This window comes from Stegodyphus dumicola, chromosome 2 (genome assembly GCF_044657685.1).
Source record: "Stegodyphus dumicola isolate Sdum_Otavi_A_Nest chromosome 2, ASM4465768v1".
Taxonomy (NCBI): domain Eukaryota; kingdom Metazoa; phylum Arthropoda; class Arachnida; order Araneae; family Eresidae; genus Stegodyphus; species Stegodyphus dumicola.
The window spans coordinates 216780674-216804933 of NC_140769.1; the positions used below are offsets into that span (position 1 = coordinate 216780674).

General features: G+C 31.9%; 1 protein-coding gene and 1 long non-coding RNA gene across 10 annotated transcripts in view; one reads left to right on the forward strand and one right to left on the reverse strand.

Moving 5' to 3' along the window:
- LOC118190971 (voltage-gated inwardly rectifying potassium channel KCNH6-like) overlaps window positions 1–24260 on the forward strand; it is a 609494-nt gene that overhangs the window by 346025 nt on the left and 239209 nt on the right. Inside the window, exon 1 of one of the 9 annotated variants that reach the window (XM_085811765.1) lies at window positions 11805–12833. The exons of the other annotated variants lie outside the window; for them this stretch is intronic. Coding sequence (XP_085667891.1) covers window positions 11919–12833 — 915 coding nt within the window. The 5' untranslated portion in view covers window positions 11805–11918. Of the gene's footprint in view, window positions 1–11804; window positions 12834–24260 lie in introns of those variants that run through there. 9 annotated transcript variants of the gene reach the window in all.
- LOC146998846 (uncharacterized) overlaps window positions 1–24260 on the reverse strand; it is a 476895-nt gene that overhangs the window by 299386 nt on the left and 153249 nt on the right. The window lies entirely within an intron of this gene.

Genomic DNA, 24260 nt, shown 5'->3' on the forward strand with positions numbered 1-24260 from the left:
GTTATCAACTAAGCTTTTTAAACGAAGATAATTAAAGCTGTGAATTAATTAATTTATTTTTTGTTGACTTAAATAATATTAACTAATTTTTATTACTGAATGTCCTAACGCATATTAACTAATTTTTATTACCGAATGTCCTAACCCATTAAGAACATAATATTATACTTGAGCGCGTTTATTGTTACTACGATATAACTCCAATTATCCTAAATTTAATTATCAAGGCTGAAATTATCCGGATCATTCTTTAAGCGAATTGAATTAAAAATTTATTTATTTACTATTGTTATGTCGCGAATTTTAATTTTTAGTCCAAAGGGGCTTTGTCCATGAAGGACTACAGTTTTCGTTTTTCGATTTTGCGTTGAATCACTATCGTTTCACTTTTCAAACTACTGCCATCAAATATTAGAGTTCTGGATTATATTTGAAGAAATTAAATAATGAATCTCGCATTGTGATGAAACAAGGGTACATAAAGCCATCGGATTTTGAATGACGTAATCCTCCTACGAATATGGGCATGTGGAAGACCAAATTTGAAATTTGGAATTTGTTTTATGATCGATTTCATATTCTGTAAAACTTTAACGAATTTTTGAGTAACCAGCTCAACGATTTAAAAGCGAGCAATGACAACACTCTAAGGGGGGGGAAACCTTTTTATCTCCAGCGCGCAGAATTGTGTATCGGAAATTCTAAAGATAGGCTCATTTTAAAATTATTTTGCGACATTGCTATTGAACTGAATTTTATGGTTTAAGTGCAAAGAGCATGATATTTAAGAAAAAAAGGTAACACACAAAACGTTTAAAAAAACGCCCCTTTGGACGTATTTTAAATCTTAAATCTTTCAGATTTTTTTATTTTTTATTTTTATTTATTTTTTTTTTTTTTTAGTCCAAAGGGGCTTTGTCCCTAAAGGACTATTGTTTTCGTCTTGCGATCTGAAACCTTTCAGATTTTAACGTTTTGTGTGTTACCTTTATTTATTAAATATCATGTTTGCACTTAAACCGTAAAATTCAGTTAAATAGCAATGTCGCAAACAAAGTCAGGAAACGTTGCGAGAAAACACCTGGTTTATGGCCTTTTACTAACAGTGGAAGTTTTGTTATATTTGCAATGTTTACTTCAAGAAAGTGGGGGTTTATTGTAAGTTTATATAATTGGATTTTTTATGGCTTAGTTTCCGCTTGTTAGCTGGAGGAGTCTAGTTCCCACGTTTTTCCCGAAGTACAGATGGTCAGGACTGCATTGTCCGGATTGCCTTGTTTTGATTCGTTGTGGGGGTGTAATTTTCTCAGTTAAAGATAAAGTAAAATTTGGGGATTGGTGAGATTTAATTTTGTGATATTTTTGTAAGCCTGTGAAATTTGCGGGAGCGGAGAGACCGAGTTTACTTCGGAGACTGCACGTTGTAAGAAGTGAGTCTTGAGTCTTGATTCTGATTTTTGAGAAAAAAGAAAAAGAGAAAAGAGTGTGCGGCTTGACCCCTTGCGGGTCTTGCTCTCGCGCGTCGGAACGAAGTCTGAGATTGGAAGTGAATCTTCACCAGACGAGATGTTAAGAAAAAAAAGGGAAAGAGTGGCGGGGCTTGTCCTCTTGGTGCGACGCCCGCGGGTTGGTGCGACGTTTCTCTCCATTTGCTGCTGAGGAGAATTTCAGATCGAAAGGAGAAAATACTTTACGTTATTCTGCGGGAAAATCCAACTGGAGTCGTTTTTAGTTGAGTGCCAGCTAGTAAACCGGCCTAAAGAAGTGTGATGCGGTAAATTCTACTTGACTCAGCAATAAGGGACTTATTCTAGAAGTTATCGTAAATTCTGGTACGAGTGACGAAAGATTTTCCTGACTACTAACTGTGAGTTCCTTATTTTTTTTTATATTATTTGCAGGAATCATAGATTATTTGTCCGGAAAAAGTTAACTAATCTTGCATTTTAGTGGAAAGGGAAAATTAAGTTAATAATGGGAAAATTAATTTAATAATAAGAAAACTGCTTTGAACCTTAAAGAGAATTTGAAATTGTTGCCCTTAAAATGTGTAATTCTGTAAATTGTAAAATTCTTCATTAGTTTAGGTGAGATCTTTAAATATATAGTTTAATGTTAGCGGATAATCATGAGAATCTTTTATTATGTTAATTTGGAAATTTGATCTTCATAAATGAACCTTTGAATTGATACATAATGTGGAAGATTAATAACTGTTGTATGTAAGGGTAGTTTGGCCAGGTATCTGAAATTGGATATTGGAGAAATTAATAAATGTGTTTGACGTATATTTTATGTTTTATTTATTTATTTTTTTGTGTAATTTACTGTTGTCTGTCATGTAACTTCATTTGTTTGAGCCGGGAGGATTTTAGAGACATGGGTGTTTTATTGAATTTGGAGTTATTGTTATTGATTTAAATTTTTGAATAGGTTACTCACAGCGCTTTATTGTACTACCACTATACGACTGTTCTTATGATGAATTTGATTTTTTTTGTTAGTTTGTTCGGCAACTAGCGAGTTTAAAGTGTAAAGTTTAAGAATTTAAAAAACCGAAATTTTCATCCGCAACAATGGTGCCTTGATCAGGATTTAAAATAAGGTGTACAGTTTTAAAGGTTAACCCCCCCCCTAAATTTTCAGTATCGCAACACTATTTTTTAATTACATCACAGATTGTCTAACTATAGTGCATGTACCATTAATGTCAAATTACATTATTTTGGAGATAAAACTCTGAAAAATAAATGTAATTTAAATAAATGTAAAGTGGCTCTCCTTATGGTACATGTACTGGTATACGTTTGCACACGTAGTTTTTATTCTTATTTATATTATGCAAAATGAAGAAACTTGAGAACCTCTGATTTGAATAAAATCAACAAATGATGCAGCAATGTGAATATTTTAGGAAACATTTACAGTCCCTTATTAATTTAGATGAAAAGGTATTGCATGAAACGTAGCTTATAATGTTCGTCAAGAAACTAACCTGTAAACATTAGTGAAAAAGCAATGATGTGCGCTTTTATTTTGATTAAAACAGATATATTTAAACAAACAATTTTTTTTTTGTTAAACTAAAATATAAGTTGCGTGTTCAGGCAAATAAAGAATAATTGTGTCAATCACTTTTGCTGAAAAAGTGTGTTTAGTAAATTTTTAATTGAGTGATCTTTGAAATATAATATAAACAAAGCTATTGAATAAAAGCAGTTAATTGTTTAGTTTTGAAATAATCTCTACATATAATAAAAGAAAAGGTTTATCTGTGTGTGTCTGTGTCTTTCGTTAGTGCTGTGCGTAAGCTAATAGACCCAGGACTACGACATTTGCTACATAGGTGCACCTAGATAAGAGCCAGTGCACCTCGAAGTGATTTTTTCAAAATTCGAATCAGAATTTTTTTATTTTATCTTTTTCGATGAAATTACATCATTTTATATAGTTTTATTCTTTTAGAAATGTAGTTTTGGCAACAGTTTTTCATTCAATGCTTTGTATACTGGACTGCTAGCTGTTGAAAATATGAGATAAAATATTATTAATTATACACGCAATGCGCACATCGCAGTCTTCTTATTCTGACGCGGCTGTGTCTCGCGAGACACAACAGAAATAATTTCCTTTTTCTCTCTTTCTCTTTATTAACTAATGGCAGAAAGGTTTGTGTATTTTGAATTATGTCATTCACAAAGCACAATTTTGAGTGGTTATTGCTTTCTAATGATACTTTCCTTCATTTAGAAATGTGGCTTTGGCAACGGTTTTTCATTCAATGCTTTATATACTGGACTGCTGACTGTTGAAAATATGAGATAAAATATTATTAATTATACACGCAACAAGCACAGTGCAATCTTCTTATTCTGACGCGCATGTGTCTCGCGAGGCACAACAGAAAGAATTTCCTTTTTTTTCCCTCTCTCTCTCTTTATTAGCTAATGGCAAAGAGGTTTGTATATTTTGAATTATGTCATCCACAAAGCAAAATTTTGATTGGTTATTGCTTTATGATGATAGTTTCATTCTTTCAGAGATGTGGTTTTGGCAACAGTTTTTCATTCATTGCTTTGGATACAGGACTGCTGACTGTTTTCTCTTGAAAATATGAAATTTATTGTTTATTTCATGATGATTTTTTATATTATGTTATATTTATATGTAGTTTTAATTATATAAAAGTGGTTAATCTTCCATAATCGGGGTGAGCGCCAAACATGGCGAGAGTTTTTAATTTGGCACGATTTTGATTTGGTTATGGTGCTGTATGTTTCCCTGTGGCAAACCTGGAACTTTATTTCGGTGCTTGTAATGAGTGCGAGTTTAGTTTAGGCAGAAGATTCTTAATTTTAATTTAATTTTGAAATACTGTGTTTGTTTTTAAAAGTTTTACTGTTTAATATTTGCAGGAGGTTAAGCTGTTGTTGGTGGGAGAATGTTGGATTTCAGATGACGTGAAGTTTATAATTATGAATGTTTTCATTTAATTTAGTTAATGTTTTCTTGGTCAGTTAATTATTTTTTTAGTTTTTTTTTCTTGCATGTGACAATCGAAAGATGTGGAATGTTTAAATTTTTGAATGACAGTTGCTTCCATGACGTTAATAACTTGTATTAACAAATAAATTCAAATTTAGTGAGTTTATGATTCATCCGTTGTTAGTGAATTTGAATGTATTTACTCCGTTTACAATTTTAGCCCACCAGCGGCCGAGCGGTAAAGTCGCTGAATACTGGTAGTTCGGTCCGAGGTTCGAATCCCGCGAACGGGCTGGCTGCATGGGCGTTTTCGTGGTTTTCCCCATGTGTAACGTGTATACGAGGCAGTTTCCCATAAAAAGTCCTCCACGAAAGGCATCCCTCCCCTTAGGCAGATAGCTCTCGTGTGCTTTGCCATAATTAAATACACCAACACCAACACCACCGTTTACAATTTTAGAAACAACAAGGAAAGTGTTAGACAATTTATTATTTTATTATTCATTATACTATTTTATCATGAATTACGTAGATAGGACTATGTTTTTATTTGCAAAGCTGGTGGACTTTGTTTTACTTATCTAGTATTTTATCATCTCATTTTATTATTCTGTTTACATAAAATAACGGCGTTTCACTACTTCAAAACTTAAAATTTACTATTCTGTTTACGTTTAAAAATCACATCTTAGTGCTGTCATTGCCGCCAAAAAAATTCGCCAAATTTTGAAGGCCAAAATAGTTTGGCGGAAACTTACCCCGGTTATGAAAGATTAACCTAAAAAGTTTGCATGATTTTTTTTAGGAAACAAAGTTCTTAACTTCCATTATACCTTTTGAATTCTTAAGATTTTGCAACGGGAAGTTGAATTTATTTGTTAAGATAATTAATATTTATGTTAAGGGATATTGCATATTTCATTGTAATTTTTTTATATGTAATACATTTTCATTGAAATTTCTGTTTTCCCTTTTATTGTTATTTTTTTTTTTTGATAAAGTTGTTCTACAGAATAAAATTCTGTGCAGTTTTTAAATTTAATGTTTGGTGTTCCCTTTAGGCACTTTCTGGTACATTTGAAAGCCAGACGAAGGCTGGTCGCGTAGCGGCTAGTGTACAATAAAGGAATAAATAAAATTTGCTCACTTGCATTATATGATAATATGGGAACCCGTCCGAATTTTCAGACTATTTACACAGGTTGACAGGAATAGATATTTATTCATCAGAGTTCCATTATATTTTCTAACGAAATAAAGATTCTCTTAATAGAGCTTAAATGTATCGATTAACCTGCTTATCAAGTTCTATCATTCATTCTTGGTCTATCGACCTGTATTCGCAGTTCCATTTTTAGTACACACATTCATTTCATACTTCACGTTAGCCATTTGCATCGACAAATTCAGGTAAAAAATATTGATTTCATTAACGGGTTCTGGGATAAAGGCTTAGGAACGTTTTGAAACATCTCAGTAGACCATTTGAAAGAAGAACACTTACCTATTCAATAATAGCTACTTGGCCTTATTTCGAAAGTCATTGGTGACGAAATTCTATCTGTCTGAAACGCTTGCTGGAGAAAAGTTCTTAAGAAATTTAATTGTGTATATTTTTATACCATATTCAAGATATGTTTTGGAATTAAGAATTTTAAAAATACTTTTACTGGCTGATATTTCACACTCTTCGACTGTCTTGATTATTATCTTCAAAGTACGTAAAGGAAAGGGTGGTCATAAAATACTTTTGACTGGTACATAAAATACCATTGACTGGTACAAGGAAAAGGAGAGAAAAAATACTTTTATTGGAATTACAAGTTTTCAACATGCCTACCTTTGTAGACAATAATGCATTGAATGCGGAAGCTCGTTGCAACCACGACGAACGTAAAATAACAGGAAGAACAACTTCACGTTTTATGGCATCTTTCGATTGTGACAAATCTCGTGTACTTGATGTGTACACCTTAGATTTCGAATAACACCAGAAACAGTTTTGGTTTGTTTTATTAGATTGCGGCAAAGCACTCGAGGACTATCTGCCTTAAGGGAGGGATGCCTTCGTGGAGGACCTTTTAAGTTAAACTGGCTCGGATACCCGTTGCACATGGCGAAAACCACGAAAACACCCATGCAGCCAGCCCGTTCGCGGACCGAACTACCAGTGTTCAGCGACGTTACCGCTCGGCCGCTGGTGGGGCCCCCAGAAACAGAAATTCATCGGAGTGAGGTCGAAAGATCACGAAACTGCAAAGTTACGGGATTACCTTATCATGCAACGTTATACACGCTGAAAACTTGTAATTCTGGATAAAAGTAATTTTTACCTCTCCTCTTTTGTATTGTCATTGGTTCTTCATAATGCTCTTCTTTACGCAATTTTCATCGTATCGTTTCAACACCGTTTATGGTTTTTCCAATGTTCTGATCAATTTGCGCAGGAAAAAGTATATGTTGTCATTTCAAAACTTCTAAATTGGTTCGCTATAGCCGTAACTGTGAGAGATATCTTGTTTTAAATAATCACAATATCGAGCTACTACCATCAAATGACAATATCTGAAATTTCGTTTCGACTGGTTGAGCGAATAGGCCGCTAAGGGTTCATATAACGGAGAGATGTTCTTTTGGAAACTGCAGAAACTGCTATAGTGTTGGCTTTAAAATATACTTAGTGAATGATAAGAAAGTAATAATTATAAAATGTAATAATTATAAAGTATTTTCTTTACTCATTATATGGTATTTATTATAGATTCTTTAACGCAGGCAAAGCACGTAAGGACTACCATCCTACATTTTCATTTTGATTAGAAGTAGGATAAAATTTAAGAGTCTCGCACGTGTTTTCCACCACCATAATGCTCTCGACAGGCCTTTGTGATCAACCGATTTTCTGTATCTCTTCTCAAAGACACGTGATAGACACTAATATCCATGCCTTGTTTTGCAGCCAGTTTCCTTTAGAAAATATTGGAGGAAAGCATTCCTGTCTTTTAGTATCATTGTCATTATAAGGGCACAGCCCCTATCCTCCTAGCCGGCAGAAGCCGGCAGTATGATTAAAATAGTGTATAAGTATATATTTTTATATATAAAAACTATATACGTATATAATTTTAGTATATAAGTTTTCTTACCTTTATTTAAATCAATTAAAAATCAAATTGCTTTAATCGATTTAAAAAAATGCAAAGTCCGATTCCGGACACAACGGTAGTGCAGTCACTCTCCATTAACCAATGAATTTTCCTGCGGATTTCAAATCTTAAATGTGTAATCATTTCACTCCATCTAAGTCGGCAGTGAAGAAAATATAACATAGAATGTAGTCAAATATACAGGTATATTTACTTTTTTCAACAACGGTTTATTTTTTATTAGATAACCGTCTGGCTTTAGATGTCAGAGCTTGTCTTTTCAAACAAAAATAATTATTATTTTTAATTAAAACGAAGAGCGAAATAACCAAATTTAATGTGATTTTCTGCCAATTTTGTACTTTAACCCAGTGCATAGATATCAGTACCTGTAAAATTCCTGCTAATTTACACATCATGTATTCCTATAAGTGAACAATTCTCGTAATAAAAGAAATTAAGATATTTTTAACGAATTCTCGCATTATTCATCATAGGGCACTGATCTGAAAGTGAAGAATCATACAGCCACCTTATATATATATATATATATATATATATTTCAAGTTAAAAATTCAAATTTAGACCAAAATCTGTATCAAATTTTGAAAAACCACCAGTAAATTATGGTTGTATAAAAATATTTCAAGAAATTAGGGAAAGCCTAGGTGAAGTCAACATTTTACTTCAAAACTCGACACAAAAAGAAACCAAGTTAGACAAAAGCGAGCAATAAATGGTAACTTTCGTATTTAATTCTTGCCTTGAAGCTGAATGAATAAATTATTAAGTATTTTGTTTATCATACTGTTTGCAGCAGAGATGGTTAGCTGTAGCTGAACTTTCGCGTGTATTCTATTTATGAAGCGATTCCTCTTAGAATATTCCCATGTAGACAAATTTTCAAAACAGGTAGCTTTCGCGTGCTTTGCCATAATTTTATTCCTTCAAAAAATTCGCACGTCAACGAAAGAATCACATTGCATGCGTAAATTTTAGTCATGCAGCCAAAAACTCGTCCGAAAACGCATGTATCCGGAAGATAGAATTGCATCGCGTTATTTCAATATTTAAATTGCAAAAGTTACTTTGTTAGTTAAATAACTCAGGTGAGCAGGTCACATGACATAGGCGTCAGGATATAGTTTGACCCTGTGTATAATGCTGTGGTAAACTGATAGCGCTCAATCATAAGAAACTGATTAAACTTATTCTGTTGTAAGTCGTTAAGTTTTCATTAGCCTTCTTCTTAAAAAATTAGAAGTAATGACTTTCATTAGCCATAACTTCTAGTTTTTTAATGTAGTCTACGTTTTTCATTAATACAATTGATATGATTTTCTTTCGTTTGATGGTCTTCAAGTTTCACGAAGCTAATACATTAATTTCTCAAAGAAGAAAAAGTGAAGTATAAGAGAAAATGGAATAAACCTTTTTGCCGATCTTAGGATGAAATAGAAATTAATAAATTTAATTATTTGTACATTAAATAGATTACGTTTTAATTTAATTTTAAAAGCCAATATTTAAAATAACCTTGACATTTGCTAGTGCATAATAGTATTTCATATTTCGTTTCAAAATTTGAAATTATTTTGAAAAGAAATCTTGTATTAAAAATTAAACAATGATCATTCAGAAGTTGCCGATGTAAACTGAATTCGAACTTCCGAACCTTTCAAAAGCCTTGATCAGAGACTTCAAGAGTCTTTCGAAAGATGAGTTTTACGAAGGATTCAGAGAGGTGCATGACAGTTGGCAATTGTTTTAATAGATTTAAAGTGGTTATATATTGTATTTAAAAAGTAACAATATTGTTTCTACAGCTTTCAGTTTTGTACAAACATTATCTTAAAACTTTATAATCCAACTCAGTATACTAACAACAGTAAAAAGGTATAATATTTAAAATTTATCTGAAGAAAAATAACAATTCGTTTTTCATGTAAAATTAATAAATTTTAATAAGAATTTATAATGCTAGGAAGATGTTCAAAGTTTTTGAAAATGATAACCTTTTGTTAGTGTAGTAAAAATTAAAAGAAAAACTGAAAATCTCTTGCGATAAGCATAGAATTTAATTCAATTTTACAAATTATTATAATAAGATTACATTATGGAATTACAGAAAATATTTAAACCGTTAATTATTAGAATCCTTTAATATGGTTGTAAAACATGGAAATAAATTACGTATATATAAACTCTTCAAGGGAAAGTGATAGATTTATTCATCGGATTTCATACTATCTTCCCTAAATATAATTGGTTTAGTAAGTTCCAAATTCCGTGAATTTTGGATGATCTAGGATTTTTTGCGAATGGTAGATTTTTCAACAACTGCCGAATAAATCAAAGAATTTCTGATTTTTTTCCTGCTATTACTTTTTTGTTATAACTGTTAGATTATGTATATTTAAAATATTTGAATACTGCTTTCCATTAGAATTTCCTTAGAAATACTCTTTAATGTACGCCTGTTCCGAAATGTAAACTGGAATATTAAGTTTTGGTTTAACCTAAATTTTCCTGGATTTCTGAAACGCGGTAAAAATTTCTTTTCCGAATCTACCTTTAACCGCACTTCGTTGCCTGTCAATACCTACAAAGAATTTCGAGGCTGAACTATAATTTATATGAAAATGTGTTATTTCATGGCGAATATCTTTATGTGTACAGTGATATGCATAAAAACACCATTCAGTTAAATGGTAATCTTGGTCTATAATGAAAGTGTTCAATACATTTCCATAATTTGACTAGTTTATAAATATGAATTTCAATCAAGAAATGGGGGCCCACCAGCGGCCGAGCGGTAAAGTCGCTGAACACTGGTAGTTCGGTGCGAGGTTCGAATCCCGCGAACGGGCTGGCTGCATGGGCGTTTTCGTGGTTTTCCCCATGCGTAACGTGTATACGAGCCAGTTTCCCTTGGAAAGTCCTCCACGAAAGCATCCCTTCCCTTAGGCAGATAGCCCTCGAGGCTTTGCCATAATCACACACACAATCAAGAAATGTATAATATAATTTTGATTTAGCTGCATACTAGTTATTTGTGTTATTGTTTCGTTTCTAGCATTCTCCAACCAAATGCTTTTATATAAAATTACTCCCATATTGATACATAATAATTTTAAGTTGTGTGTGACTAATAATATGATTAGTTTTTCTATTTTCTTGAATTTACAAACTAACTCGAAAATTAAAATGTTCGAAACTAAAAAGGTGGTATGAAAAGAAATGCTCTTTTATTAGCGGTTAAAAATTAAATTAATCGATACTAATTTGAAAGCTATTTTGCTTTAAAAGAACAATTTTTATCTTTCCCACACCTCTTCTACCTAACACGCCAGTTAATAGAACATTTCATTCTTAATTTATATGAAATCGGGATTGAAAATATTAATCTTTTAGATTAATATTTTACAAAAATTAATTTACTTTATCTGAAGAAACGATATAGAAAAAGATAAATCACCTTTATTACTGCTGGAGACATTTGTTTAATATTCATATTTAGTGCTATTATAAATCCTATGCTTATGAATACGAAACTGAAATATGAAGAATTTATATTTAAAACCCGGAAATATAAACTGCGTGAGTGATTTTATGTTTGCAATATAAATAAAGAAGAATGCTAAGAGAAAAAGAGCTAGCTTGGCATTTTGTTTTAATGTCACGTTTCAGAAGCTTTTTATGAAAAAAGAAAAAACGAAAAACACGGAAGGATAAGTAGGAAACTCCAAAGAAAAGGTTTATTCGCTTCTTCCCGAACCTTTCAGAGAATTTTTATATCAGACGCTATTTTAGCTTTTCGTTCTCGTAGATGTGTTTCGACAAGACAATATCCGAACAACCAGTCTATTTTCAATACCCCTTTTTCAATAAGCAATGCTTTGGTTAAGAGTCTATCGACACTCTTTATGAATTAAGGAGGGTCATTCGATGTCCAAGACACACTGGTCGCCAAGAGCAACGAGAAAAAGGGCGTGCTACTATCACGTGACCGGGTGGGTGGAGAATCATATCACCATGGAGACTCAGAGAAGCCGTTGTCACGTGATGAACGGTATTTTTGCAGTTCTTTCTTCGTTTTGTTATTTCTCCACTTCCATTTTCTCCTTTTGAGCTTGTTTCTTATTCCGTACCTGCGGCCCAGGTGCGGAAGATGCACTTGACGGATAAAAGCGCGCGCTGGCGGAATGATGTAAACAGAAACGGAACGGAAATTTGATCGTGTACAAAATTCCTTGACTCGGAGAAAGTGGGCCCCCCCAGGGGGACATGGGAGAACCCGAAGTGAACAGTCAGATCATGGGGCAGATGCGGGACTACGAAGACGACAACCAAAATGGCTCCAATAAAGGACATAATCACGAATCTCAAGACTCGGACTACACAGAAGTTCAACCTACACTTCGCAAGAACCACTCAGAAGTGTTACTGTCTATTCAAGGAGTCTCAGATGACTTGACTAATGGTAATCGGCCAAAAAGTGAGGCCCTCTTTAAAAGGAATCCTCGGTTGGCTTGTGTTTCTATTGAAATTGATCCAGCAACAGATGATGATGAAGGAAATAAAAACAACAACAACGAAATCCTAGATCCTAACGCTAATATTGGCCTACCGGAAAATGTTTCAAAAGGAACACTCAAACGCCAAAACAATGTGAAAGAGGACATAATGGAGCGAAATGGTAGTCTCTCTTACAATACCCCGGATAGGAAGAAGAAACTTCAGAAACAACCAAATGTAGAAATTGGCTCTCCTGTTGATAAACAGGACAATCAAAATCTATCAACGAATACGATGAAAGGTAAACTAGCTGGCTTCTTATCAGCAGGACGGAGGAAGCCACTCAAAAGTTACTCGTGTCCTCAAGACGATGAAGAGCTCGCAAAACGTTTAACACGACAAAGTAAATCTTTGGATGTAGGTTCCAAAAGTCCGTCCGTTGCCGATCCGACTGAACATCAACCGACTATCAGACATCGGCCACTTTGTCTGAAATCGAGCTTAAAAGGGGAAGGTGGAGAATCAACGTCCCGGAACCACATCCAGCAACCTCAGCAAAGTCCTTTGCCCAGTCCTCGAAAACCCGGGGTGAAAGTGGTTATCGATGATGCTGATTGTGTCTCTAACTTAGGCAGAGAAAGAAGATCCGTAGTTTACAGCCGAAAGAACAGTCTTATGCCACAGGTAAATTTTAAATTCCAAAAGTAAATTTTTGTTTAGTTCAAGCAGTTTATCTTAGCAGTATAAAATAGATTTATAAGTTTTAATTCATAAGAATTTTGTTATGATATGTCAAGTGGAAAGCTAAAGAATCAAATACATCAGCGGAGTTCTGAACCAGAAATTATGAAAAATATTAATAGAGTGTATACAAAATATCACAGATAATTTATCTAAATTTATCATAGATAAACTAATCAACGTGAGCATTTTTGGAATGTATACAAAGCAGGATAATATTTATCATAAGGGGGCGATCTAATATTTAATCTAATAGGTAAACTAGAATCATAAATGAAGCTAAGTGCCTTCTAAACTTTACAAAAGTTCCAAGAGGAAATCTCAGTACATACATACGTACGTATAAACCGTTTCTGCCTCTGCTTATGTGTAAAATGAACTAAAGTTACAATAATTTAACACACATGGAGAATAAAAACCGAAGCAGTTAAAAACGTAAGAAAGCTAATAAAGCTGTAGTAGACTAAATTTAAGGAAAAGAAGCAAAGATTCCAAAGAGCAGAAAAGAAAAGCATTACAAATTGACAAACATGTCTGCAAAGTAAAAGTAAATTAATCTCTTAAAATGAAAGAAAAATCGATAAGCAGCAAAGAAAACAAAAGAAAAATCAAAATATCCATTATTAAAAAAAGACATAAATAATGCATTAATTGCATTAAAATAGATAAGTAAATAAAGAAGCATAGTTCAAGGAAAACGCATTGCTGAGAAATAGTTTAGTTATTGATGAAATTTACTGAAGTGATGGGAGCTCAAGAGGCAAAATATATACTAAAATGGCTTACTAACATTTTTTTATTCTAGCGCGGTTTATATATTTTTTATGTTTTTCCTTTAGCTTCCCGGTAGCTTTTTACTTAGAGTTTACTCTTAATGCTATTGGGTATTGTTGGTTCCTTTGGAATTTATTTATTTTTTGGGACTTAATATATATACATATTTATTCAGCTCTATGTAAAAACTGCAGATCTATTTTTTTTTTTTTTCACTTAACGCATTTTTGTAAGTTGTGTTGTTGTATTTTATAGAATGTTTTAAAAAGTCACAGCCATTCAACTGAGTACATCAGAACTCCATTTTCTTAAAACAAAGGTTTGAGACTAACCTTTACAAGCGTTAATTGTTTCCAGATTCGTGTTTTGGGGATGGTGACGACAGTAGACATTTTACTTTATTTAACTGGTTATTAAGGATTAATTACCGTAAACTTTATTAATTCACACTAATAGTTCATGATAAGTAAAAGCTTTTAGATAAATTAGATAACTTATTATTAATTATATAAATTAATATATTCATTATATAAATATTTTATATTAGTATTAAATGCCTACGAAAACAAATTATGTAAAACGTAAGGAAAACCAATCTTTTAAATACACTGAAACCTTATATTTAAATAAAGGCGAAAATGTAGCTTAACAAACAAAATATTTTTGTTGATTTAATAATTGCGTGCGTAACATTTGTCGTTATTGCATAAAAGAAAAATTCTAATAAATAATTACAAGTAATATTAGTAACGGTAATATCCTTTTTCGAAAATAAGTTCAACTACTGAAATAAAATTATAAAATTTAAAAGGACACAAAAATAACTGTATACAGAAAGAGGAAAAGAAATAAATATTTTTTAAGGTTACAATGTAGGCTTCTTCCTTGAAATGCTACGTTAAGTACCTAGAGAAGTGTGATATGAGATTATGCATCACAACAATGAATTATGGCTTAATAATTAAATACAGTGCGAATTAAATAATAATTAATGAAAGAAGTCTTTTTATCCTGATATTTCCAGTTACAGACAATTAAACTGAAACTGCTCCTGGGAATATACAACTTATTATATTATTTTAATGCCAACTTAAAGATTTTAACTTGAATATTTGATCTCTTTGGACTAGTTAGATTGGTGTTTAAAAATCAAACTTATTCTTTCGAAATAGTTTTCATTTCGATTCTTGAAAAGTTAAAATTTTGGAAATTTAACTTATTCGTACGAAATAAGTTTGGTTTTTCAAAACAGTCAAACAGTCAAACTGATATGATACGTGTACTGGAAACTTCATTGCACTTTAAGTTAATTACTTTAAACTCTATTATACTAAAAATTACTATTTACAGTTTGCAGTCTTTGCTAACCGTTTATAAGGGTAAGATTGAGAAGCATTCAGAATTATAATTTATTTCAAGACGGTGCATCAGTTCGCTCAATTACTAGTAACAATAAATACTTACAGTTTTTGACCATACACTATATACAGATTATTTTAGAGTTAATTAATTTACATTTTCTTCTTTAGGGAACTCTTGTTCAGATAAAATCAAAACAGAGTGGAAAAACCTAAAATTCAAAATACCTGGCCTGTAAATTTTAATTAATACTATCATATTTTTGCTATCAGCTGCCTCCAGCTATGCTTGAATGAAAGTTTCGAAATGCTGATAGAAAAAGTAAACTTTTGGATGATTTTTCAATACCCTTTTTTTTATTTACGCTTCTTTTATGTCTTGTACAAGTAAAGATTTCGTGGTGTCAAACTGAAAAGATTGAAACTGAAATCAAAATGTGTATACTTTCTCGCTATTACATTTTACTTCAATCGTATATCATTTCTAATTTAATATCAGATTAAAAAAAGTACTTTCTCTAGTATTATCAGAATTTTTTAAATATTATATGTTGTTATAATACTCACAATGTTCAATTAAAAATGATCATATCCATGTTCAGATAATAAACAATCTTAAACTTCAACAAGTGTTATTTATTGAAATATATGTGCTAGTATATGTGATTATTTTTATTTGAGATTTATTAGTTTAAATGTTAAGTTGCTGAAAGATTTCTTCTGAATATTCTTTTATGCATTTCATAATTCAAGCTTTTCAAAGATATAAATCAGCATTTTGATTGTTATGCTCATTTGTTCCTTTAGAAATTACATAGTAAATTAATATTATGGACACTGTAGTGGGTCTGCAGGAAATTTTCATATTCAGAGCACTGTTAGCACACCTTTTGTGCTGCTTTATAAGCATTTCTTTCATGCATTTGTTCAGCATTACTTACAAATTATTTCCTTTAACAGCATTCTCATTATTCAAATCTAATTATTTGTATCAGTAGAATATATAGTGGTTTTATAAAATTATGCGAAAATCAACTTTATGTTGAATATGATTTTAAGTATTTTTTTATCTCTGAAAAACAGGGATCCGATGATATATTTTAAGGGGACTCATACACCTTAAAACCCATAAGATGTTCGAATAGGTGACTGTTGTAAGAACTGGGATAACTTATTTATTTTAAAAGCAATTACTACCAACTTTTTACAAATGACTACATAATATAGCTGCTTTCTGAAATAGTAATCAGAAAGTTTGTGTTGCCACAAATATTTTTATAATTTAATCACCTTTGTGACAACATTTTTCGTCATATTTCCAACTTGCGCGCACAGTTTAAAACATTCTGTTTCATAATTTAATTCTATATTTAATATATAGCTTTTATAACATCTGGAAACTACTGTGAACCTAAAATTCTAAAAATTTCATGTTAAATTTTTATTTTATTTTGAGTTGAGTTTATAAAATGTATTTTATTAAAAAAATGTGTAATGTTTTCGTCCATAAAATGTTTTAGTACTAAAATATTCATCAGATTGTTGGTTCAGTTAGAAAATAGGGCCCATATAAAGAATTCTATCATATTTCAAGTATGTACCATTAGCTATTTTTAAAATATCATGCGCGCAAGGTGGAAATATGGCGAAATATTTTGTCACAAAGAGGATTAAATTAGAAAAATATTTGTGGCAACACAAATTTTCTGGTTACTAGTTTCCAAAGCAGCTATATCATGAAGTCAGCTGTAAAATGTTGGAAGTAATTGCTTTTAAAACAAATCAAATATCACAATTCTTGCAATAGTCACACATTCGAAGATCATGAAGGGTTTAAGGTGTATGAGTCCCCTTAAGATTGTTTTTTTTTAAACCAATGCCGAACAAAGGCTAACTAGCTATATTTTTTGTGTACTATAAAAATAATTTAGCATTGTGTTTTAAAATTACCTTCAATAAATTAATACTTATAAACAAATTTTATTAGGAAATAAAAACATTTTATACCTCCAATAAACTTATTCAAATATTCTCAAATATTCATGTTTAATGATTTCTCTCCAAAAATGTAGTCGCAATCAAAGTTTCAACAAAAAGACTATTTTTTTCAAAATTATAATGTAACTGATTCCTTTCATTTGTTGTTTAATAAACTAATAACGAATAATTCTTAACTTAATTGCAACATTTATAAAAAGAATGAACTTTGTTTCATTAGTAGAACAATAATGTTTTTAAATGTTTTCATAATTTAATCTTCCATACATTCATGCCACTATTCTTTTAAAATAAAAACTGTTTTTATATAAATAATGCTTTTCTTGCTACCGATTCTTTTACTGAAGGAATAAGAAGCTTTAAAGAATTAAAACTTTCTGAGCTTTCGGGACATTTTTTTCCGTCAATTTTGTCTAAAATCAAATATAAATTTTCTTTAATTTATTTCTCACATCACATATGAGAGAAATCTCTGTATGTACTGCTGTTTAACAATGAAGAAAATTTTAAGATTTCCGGTCTTCTGTCATAGATCAGTTCGTAAGTTTTTTGGCATTCACATTAATAAATTCTAACGTTAAAAATCCAACTTTTTATCATCTTCAAACTTTTATAAGCATGTGATTTCTTTCTTCCGCGTAGCTACCCTTTCTTTATAAATTTTAAATAAGATGCTATTTTTGTTCATGCTAATATTTACTCATTTTAATATTAACTCAGTTAACGAGTAAATTTTAAGGATGATATATCATTAAAATTGAGTTAGAGTTAATCTAAGCAATGGCTCCTGACGATTATCTTCCACTTCTCAACTTTGCTCTTTGGTACCCATAGCAGTCGACAGGTAATCAAATTTTCCCTCCTGCAGATGCTTTATTCACTGATAAGGCTACCTTTACGCAGTTGGGTAGGTTTAACATTCATCATTCTCACCTGTGCTCTCATGATAACCAACATGGCACAATAACACACGCCTACCAAGAAAGGTTTTCCATTAATGTTTGAGCAAGCATTGCGCACGATAACTTAATATGACCGTACATTCTACCCAATCATTTAACTGACCACATGTACAGCATCTTCCTACAGGAGTCTTACCTGAACTTTTCGTCGATGTTCCTCGAGCTGTTCGCGGATGAACTCTATTCTTTCTTCCAGCACGATGGAGTCCCAACTTACTTCAAACGGAACATCAAGAATCACCTGGACGTGTCTACGACCAGAACTGGATAGAACGGGGCGGACTAGTTCCCTGGCCACCGAGTTCTCCGTTTTTAAAAACCTTGTGTACGAGAGTCCAGTCACATCTGCAGAAAATCTTGTTGGTCGCTTGTCTGTTGCTGCTGGACATGTGCTCTACACGCCTGACGTCTTTACTAATGTATGCCGATCAGTGCGCCGCCGCTGTGAATCTTGTACCGCTGTTGGTGGTACCATTTTAGAGTTGTTGAGGCAAGTAATAATGAGAGATAATTTAAAATAGAATAATACTCTTATCAACACCAATAATGCTGTTACTGAGTGCATTGTACGGTTTCATATAGCCTAAAACGTCAACCCCCAAAATCGTAAAGATGGACTCTCTCCAGAGTAATATCGAATTCAGAAATTCCTACAGCTTATCGATCATATAGAGCAAGGGCTCTGAACCGGTGATACGCAAGAGAAAAATAGGTGGTACGCAAAGAAACAAAGTATCTTTAGCTATTAAATTCAAAAACTAAAACCTCAACATCCTATTTGACTTTTTTTCTCTAACTCTCTTCAATTTATGCGATCTGAGCTTTGTTCAAGAGTGGTGGTCATAGTAATACGTTGTAGTGGCGGTACTAAAGGTTTTAAATTTTTGTTTAGACGATAGTCAAAAAGTTGAGAACCGCTGATATAGAGTATTTCTTAAATATAAGAGCGAAATTAAAAATCTTATAGATGAATTATTACATGCAGTTACTATAAAACCATCATTTAGCCCTTGTGCTGCCTCTGTATCTTAAGCGTATAAAAAAGATGAAAATGCAAAATCTAGATTATATATTGAGTTTATAAAATTTAACCAAATTACTAAAACAGATTTTGAATCAATGCTGAGAATAAACGCAGTACTAGATCAATTAACGAATGCAAAAGTACTTTCTACATGAAACCTAGCATCTGGTTATTGGCATATAAAGTTAAATGGAAATGATACTGAAAATTGGCATTGGCAGCCAATTTTGGTCTTTATGAATTTAATGCATTACCTTTTAATTGTTAAAATTCCTCAGTTGTGTTTTAAAGAGCCCTTGGACAATTTTTTAAACAAATATTAAATTTCGTTTGCCTTAAATTATTTTGATGGCACTATAGTATTTTCCCTAAATTTTGAGGAATATCTTAAAATAATATTTTTATGAAAAAGAAAATATAAAATTAAAAAAGTCAGAATGCACTCTTCTAAAGAAAAAATACATTTTCTAGAATAATTAAATAAACTTTCTAGAATAAAATATACTTTCTTGGAACTAGAAATATAACTTTTTTAGTTCAAGCAGGAAAGTATCAACTCTCTAATGCAAATATTGAAGTTTTTAAAAATTTACAGCTCCTTAAAATGTATTAATGTGTATCATAAATTATGCATGCATTGGAGTCCGTTTAACAAAATTTCTAAAACCTACTCTATATAAATGAGCAACTGAATGCCAAACAGACTTTCAAAATTTAAAAGACATTTTAATTTAAAGACATATTTTAACTTTATATAATCCAAAATATTCCTTTCATGTATTTAAAGGTAAATACATCTAAAGAAGCTGTTAGTACAGTTTTAAACAAGAACAACCATATGGTAATTCCCATCGCATAGATTTCCATTCTCGGAAATTAGGGACTTATGAGAAACATTATACAATTATGAATTAGAATGTTTAGCCGTTGTAGACGCTATCGATAAATTTTATTACTGTTTGCATGGTAATCATTCCATTGTGCATACTGAGCATGCTGTCCCAGTCTGGATTAAAAATATAAAACATCCTACAGGTAAACTATTTCGATGCTTTTTAAAATGATCTATGTATGCTTTTGACATAAAATATGAAAAAGTTTCTTCTTATATTGAAGGTGATATGTTAACTAAAAATCCTATTTGTCAACATTTGCGCGCTCAAACTAATTTATTAGTTTAAAAATTAGTTAGTTAAGAAATCGAAAACTATCAAAATTTGGATGCTTGTAACCCGATTACGATTTTTTCTTCTAGTAAAGATATTAAATCCTAATTATGATACTTTTAGCTGCGAATTTGTTTTCCTCTTACTCTGGCTCCTTTCCTGTCTCACCCTGTCCTTCTGCCCAGAGTCTTCCGGTTCAAAATTTGAGCCCGAATACGTTTCTCCCGGGCTTTGGATCCCGGATAGGAGCTTCAAAGCCCGAATACGTTTTCCAGTCTGGATACTAAACCATATTATACGTATTATAGCAGGGCCGTATTATAGCAGAAATAATTCTGCTATAATACATTTTTACCCAAAGTTTTTACCCAAGTTTTTACACTATGTGTACGCCCGTTGTCCTGCTAGGAATACTCATATCAAATTTTAATTTAATTTTTTTGTTAAGAGAGTCAGCTGTGGTCATAAACTGACTGAGTATAATATTTTTCACCAATCAAATTCTTCTGCCCACAGTTTCAATACAAAGGGCTACAACATATACACACTACACACAATTAAAGAAATTATTATTATTATTATTATTATTATTATTATTATTATTATTATTAATGTTATTGTTGTAAGTTAATGTAAAATTCTGTTTTTCTAAATTTATAAGGTCTACCTTGATTAAATAAGTTATTCGTCTTTACTTGAATTTCAATTTTGTATACTTATTCTTTTTTATTATAAGTGAGTTCTATAAAGAATTTTGTAATCATTAAATTTGAATACAAACTTTTATACCTTTATACAATGCTAAAAGCCAGTTACCCTGTATAAGGAATAAGTTTTTTATGTTAATTGTATTTAAACACTCCACAGCCATCCGTAAGTAGTTGAGCTGAATTATTTGTAGAAGACATGCCCAGTTTTTCATCAAAGTATATTATTATATTGTAGTGCATTTTGTTCGTTTCTGCGAATTAATTATTACATTCCTCTACAGTAAGAACATATGATTTTGTTTCATAATGTATAAAAAGTTTTAATTTTAATAGAATAGAGACATTTTCATTTTAGACAATACTCAGTTTTTACGAAAGACTTTCAGAAGGATTTTCAAATTATCATGTAATATTAAAACTACATTTCAAGAAATCTGAACGTTTTTTACTGTTTTGCAAAGCACATAGACTCCGAATTCAGGATAATGTTTATACTATGTGCAGAAAATGTTTCAAGAGCTTTACAAAACTTACATTTTAGAAACTTTAAATTGGATTGAAATTCATTTTACAGATTGTAACATAATTTAATTTTTCTAAATCGCATTTTATGTGTTTTCATATATTCAGGTATGCGATAGTTCACGAAACAACGGCGGGCCATTTTCTAAACGCAAATTCCTCAATTACTGGGGGCCCACCAGCGGCCGAGCGGTAAAGTCGCTAAACACTGGTAGTTCGGTCCGAAGTTCGAATCCCGCGAACGGGCTGGCCGCATGGGTGTTTTCGTGGTTTTCCCCATGTGTAACGTGTATACGAGCCAGTTTTCCTTAGAAAGTTCTCCACGAAGGCATCCCTCCCCTTAGGCAGATAGCCCTAGTGTGCTTTGCCATAATTAAATACACCACCATCTCAGTTACTGGGGTCTGTTTGTTTAATGATTTCATATGTAGATTATGTCAAGTACAATTTCCAGTATATTTTTATTAACCCGATCGTTTTACTAATGATGATTAGGATTTATGCAAGCCAATGTTTTGAATATAACATAGTTTGAAAATCACGCAAAATGCACCTAAAGTACCAAATCCCAAGACCTAGCTTCCAAATTCTACACAGCTATATTTTTCGGTAGATCAAAAATATCTTTCTTATATTAGCAGACGGTTTTACTAACACTTTTACTTAGTAATGTACTTTTTACTTTAGTAAGAGATTGAAATAAGTTTTAATAAAATTTTCTGATTAATACCGTGTAAGGAGCAATTATATTAGTAAATAAGTGCCTTCATTTAAAAAAGCAGTCCTGCTCCCTCATTTTTTACTATAAAAATTATGAAACTTCATCTAGAATTGCATGGAAAAGAAACAAACGAATGCAAAATCTAAAGTAGGCAAAATTTTCACCTTAATTTCTGAATAAAATTGTATCAGTTTTGTGGGCTATCAGACATAGGTTCCTCTTCTTCAGAAGGAAAACAATTTTTGAGAATATCGCTCAAGCTTTATTCAGAATCTACATCGAAATAAATTTGATTTTTTTTTTCATCTTTATCTCAAAGATTTAAAAGTTCCAGTACTATCATATGGCTGTATTTAATATTTTCTCTTTAGTAAATTCTTTTTTAAATTATCTTTTTGTAAAGAATCATTTGTAAACAATATTCTTCTCCTTGATAGGCATAATTTCCCGTATAAAAGTAAACTTCTTAGGAATTTAATGCTTGAGACAAAAAGCAACACATGTAACATAACGTTTGCAGTGCCATAGTAGCAAGGTTAAAGCCCCTAATTACGAAGTAAAGAAATCGCAAACGAACTCCAAAGACACGCAAAACTTTAGGGATAAACCTCCGCTCTGTCTGGCTGAAACCTTGCGTGTGAATTCATGTGGGATTGAATTTGCTTCGAGAGCGGAAATAGTGAACATTAAGAGAGGAATGCGAATAGACAGCGAGAAATGAACACTACACTCCTCCCCTACGCACCTATATTCCCATTTCTTGGAGCCAGCATTAAATGATAGGAAAACAGTCACGATCTGGAAGGATTGATAATCATCATGTAAACATTTTTACGTAATTTTTCGGGCTGAATTTCTAAGCGTATTTGACTTTAGAAGTTATTAAGATCCTGCACGTAAATTCTTTATTTATTAATATTTTTCAAACAACCATTCGTAAATGTTTCTAATTTTCAAATTAATGAAATAAATTGTAACCTTCTCTTGTTGATTAAACTCCGCTGGCTGAAGAAAACGTAAACTTAATTATTAAAGGTGCAAATAGGCCTTCAAAATTTTCAAAACTTTCACTTGTTAGATATAGGATCTCCAAGAAAGAGGAAAGGAACTTCATGAAGTATATATTATGTGGAATGCAAATGTTTCTATTTAATTCACTCAAAGAGTTCGGGGACAAAATGAACGAGTTTCAATATGTGAACCTATAACAGGACGATCGATATCACAGCGATATTTAGTTCTGCTCACTGTGACAAGAACTTTTTATGTAACATTTGCAACAACTTATTTATATCTCTAAGGTACTCAAGATTATCATATATCTCATTTTGGCCACATCCATAGAAGAAGAAATGCATTGTGATAAAACAAAGGCTTCTTGTTGGCAATAGGATAGGTCCATTTCTTGCAATCCACCAACCACCCATTGAATCGACAACTTAATTTGTCTCGCACATATCTCAAGTAGAACGTTCCATCTCTCTGGATGACGCCCAGCACTTAAAGGACAAGTTGTAAACATAACATCCTCAGAAAAGCCACTCCGACTGTATATACGGATGGCTGACGTATGGAAGACAAAATTGGTAGCACCTTTGGATGTTCTGCAATATACGTTTGTAAATTTGTGTTGTCTATAAAGTGTATTTGTAATGTGTACTATTGTAAGTTTATATTCAGCTGTAAAGTAATTTGAGTATATGAAATAATTCAATAATTAAGTAAATTATATAATTATATCCTTAGCCATAACAGCAACAATATCTTACAATGTTACCTGATGTATCTCCTAATGCTAGATATGCGGGGATGCGAGACAGTACCACCTAACCCCTTGATAGAATGATGGTGTATCCGTCTCCCGTCAACTGTCAACTGAAAGATGATTTTCAGCTTAGTGTCTTTCAATTCCATATGCTTGATTTGAAAGAACCCACAACATTTTGATACATACAGAAGTGGATATTAGTTTCCACAACGAAATCAAGCATCGAAAATTTTGTTGCCCAATGGACCACAACAAGCATTAAACGTAGAACACTTTCGAATGCGTTTACGTACCACGCGCGAGTGCGCATATCGCAAAAACATGCTATCATTTTGAATGATGGAATAAAACAGAAGTCTTTTAGTCC